This window comes from Echinops telfairi, unplaced genomic scaffold (assembly GCF_000313985.2).
Source record: "Echinops telfairi isolate 266 unplaced genomic scaffold, ASM31398v2 ScPeMD7_7422;HRSCAF=8460, whole genome shotgun sequence".
NCBI lineage: Eukaryota > Metazoa > Chordata > Mammalia > Afrosoricida > Tenrecidae > Echinops > Echinops telfairi.
Genome location: NW_022111322.1, coordinates 2,100,009 through 2,103,210, shown reverse-complemented (window position 1 = coordinate 2,103,210; position 3,202 = coordinate 2,100,009). Strand labels below are relative to the sequence as shown.

At 40.0% G+C, this 3,202-nt stretch overlaps 1 protein-coding gene across 1 annotated transcript in view; it reads left to right on the top strand.

The window, feature by feature from the left end:
- The window catches only part of LOC101642524 (inhibitor of carbonic anhydrase-like), a 50,411-nt gene that overhangs the window by 5,353 nt on the left and 41,856 nt on the right, over positions 1 to 3,202 (top strand). Inside the window, exon 2 of the mRNA XM_045297802.1 lies at positions 1,825 to 1,997. Coding sequence (XP_045153737.1) covers positions 1,825 to 1,997 — 173 coding nt within the window. The remainder of the gene's footprint in view (positions 1 to 1,824; positions 1,998 to 3,202) is intronic.

Below are 3,202 nucleotides of genomic sequence, written 5' to 3'. Positions count from 1 at the left end.
ATCAGCTTTCTTCACAACTTTTGCTTATGCACCTACTTTGACCTCAGCGATTGAATTGGGACAGGCCGGTGTGCATGGATGCCTAACATGGGATTGGTTAGTTTTACCATCAGGTTAGGCATGAAGAGGAGGAAAGGGGATCTCATTACTATTCAGAAAGTAGAGCCAGGAGCAGAGGGAATTTTTTGGTTCTGAGATCCCTCGTTGTATCTTTTGTTCCAGGAAGAGGCAAAGAAAAACTGTTATGCCAAAGACAGCAAGATAGCATGAGAAGTAGTGGCAGAGAAGTGGCAATAGCAGAGGCAGCAGAATCAGAAGACTGGCAGGAGACAGTGTTGGGCTTCCCAGCCCATGGAGTGAGAAAGCTGAGTGCCTTTGGACAGTTGGCTGGCTAGTGGAGTGGAGAACCTTTGAACACTTATTGGCAGTTGGAAGAGCTTTGTAACACTTGCCTGAGCAGGTCAGGCCAATGGCAAGAGAGTCCTGCCTGTGGGCATGGCTGAGGACACTCTCCTGATCAAAGAGCTCATTGTTGAGTCCTTTTTGATCCTGAATTATAATTCCCCAATAAACTCCATAATAGTGAATAATGTCTGCAAGTGCTCTGTGGCTCTTGAAACAAATTATTGAACCCAGCAGAGAAGTAGAGTGTTGTAGGGAGAGTCGATGTCAGAACTGGTAAATGAAGGCGGAAGGGTACAGTCCTGTCCTCAAAGGAATTGGCTTCGAGCTGCTGATTCTTCTTCTCCTCTTTGTAAAGTAGAAGGAGTCATTTTTACAGTTAGTGTGAAGTCCTTGGGTGAATCAAGTAGTTACTAACTGAAAGGTGAGAGCTTCAAGTCTACCGGGAGGCACCTTGGAAGACAGGCCTGCTAATTTACCTCTGAAAAATCAGCCATTGAGAATCCAGCAGAGTCAGCTCTACCCTGACACAGGTGGAACCACCGTGAGTCAGAATCCAGGAGATGGCAAACCGTGTGTGTTTTGGTTTGGTTTGGTTTTCAAGGTCAGTCTATCCAAGATCAAAAGCAAAATTCAATCCCAGGCCCAAACCTCCTTGCTAGAGAATCCCCCCCCCCCACCCATTTTTTGATGTGAAAGTTGTATAACAGAAAAGTAACCATGTCAAGGTGTATAAGTCAGTTGTATTTAGTACATTGACAATATTGTGCAACCACTGCCTTGATCTAGTTCTAAAATATTGTCACTGTCCCCAAAGAATGTCCCAGCCTCATTGAGTAATTACACCTGGCAATCACTGACTTGCTTTTTATCTTGATGGGGTGACCTATTCCAGCCATTTCATATAAATGGAAGTATATAATACATGTCAGAACTCTTTCACTTCGTATAATGTTTTTGAGGTTCATGAACAGTAGTATATCATGAATCTTTTTTTTTTTCATTCCTTTGTTTTTGGCTGAAAGAGAGGGGTGTGTATGTGTACATACCATGTTTCCTTTACCCATTCGTCAACTGAGGGACACTTGGCTTCTTTCCATCTTTTGACTAATGTGAATAGTCTTGTAAGGCACATGTTTGCACAAGTATTTATTTGAGTGCTTGCTTTCAGGTCCTTTGGCTATATAATGAGATGTGGATTTGCTGGGTCATTGGCCATTTTAACCTTTTGGGGATGCTTTTAATGGGGATTGGACAAAAGCAGAGAAATGGGGCCCGAGAACTCATGTGAGTCACAGAACTGATCCAGTTGGGGCCTGCCACACACAGCTCACTTATTCGTTGCCACATCTTCAACCTCTCATGCCAGCAGAGAAAAGTGTGTGCTGGGAATTCCTTACACCTCTGGCCTCTCTCCTCTAGGTCTGTGTGTGGCCGTCCCTGAGAGAACTGTGAAATGGTGCACGGTGTCAGATCATGAGGCCCAAAAATGCTTCAGTTTCCGGGATAATGTGATAAAAGTCCTTTCTGCGGATGGTCCCCTGGTGGCCTGTGTGAAGAGAACCTCCTATCTTGAGTGCATCCAGGCTATTAAGGTAAGTCTCCGCTGTCTAAAGAAGAGTGGGAGAAAGTATATAGTTTCGTCTTCTGCACCTGGTACCATTTATTGCTTCAAAATCTCCCTCTCCTCTCAGGCATAGAACATGCCTGAGTGGAGAGGGAAACAAGCCAAAGACTGAACAGTGCAGAGACCCCGTGTGTCGAAGCACACAGGTGTTCACATCGATTGCTCCCACGGAAAGAAAGAACGACATCAAGCAACAAAGGTAGAAGCATCTAATGTCTGGAAAAATACCTTTTGGTAAAAAGCAAAGCTGATATTACACCAAAAAAGAAATCACTAAAGATTTAGAAATAAACAAGAAGTTCCAATCTCACTATTAAAAACAGACAAACACGTAACCATGACTTCACTGGGGCTCCTCACATCACTATTATTAGTGAAAATTGTTTGTAGGACTTCCTGATAGTTCAATAAGATATAAGATGCATATGAGAAAGAAACAAAAATAGCAAGATTTTCAGGTGAGTACATGCCTAGAAAGTGAAATGGAATCAGAATAGTTGTTACTATCATTATTTTAATAACAAAATTCATTTGGAAAAAGATAAATACATATCAATATTTCCATATACCAATAATTGGTCATTAGTTAAGGAAAAATCATTCAAAACTGTGATCCAATTTATATGAAAAATAATAAACAGGAAGCATTACGGGGGAAAATAATTATATGAGAGACTTGGACTGTTATGAATCTAAAACGTTTGTGAAAATGAATAGTATTTATTAATAACTTAGAAGATTTCTATTCCTAGATTACTAAATATCATATACGTGTACAAGTCTCTCTAAGGTTACCATCATTTTAATCAAAATATATTTGCTGTTTTGCTTAAGAATCAACTAAATGATGATAAAACTCTTAAGGATAAGCATAAGAATGAAAATACAGCATAATATTCTGAGAAAGAGACAGAGTGAGGGCATGCTGCGCATTACCTGGTAGGATAAGGTGACCAGATTTTAACATTGGTAAAGGGGGACACCATTGACCGGGGTGGGGGATTCTTGATTTACAATTTGGTCTATATGGAGCAACATAAATTTTCATAGAACGCAAAAATAGTATTGTAATATATTTTAAAAATTTCAACATAAGTACAATTTACAAATATAATACATTAAAAATTATGTATAGTATTATTTTATTCTTTGGCATATTTCTCATTTGAGTGA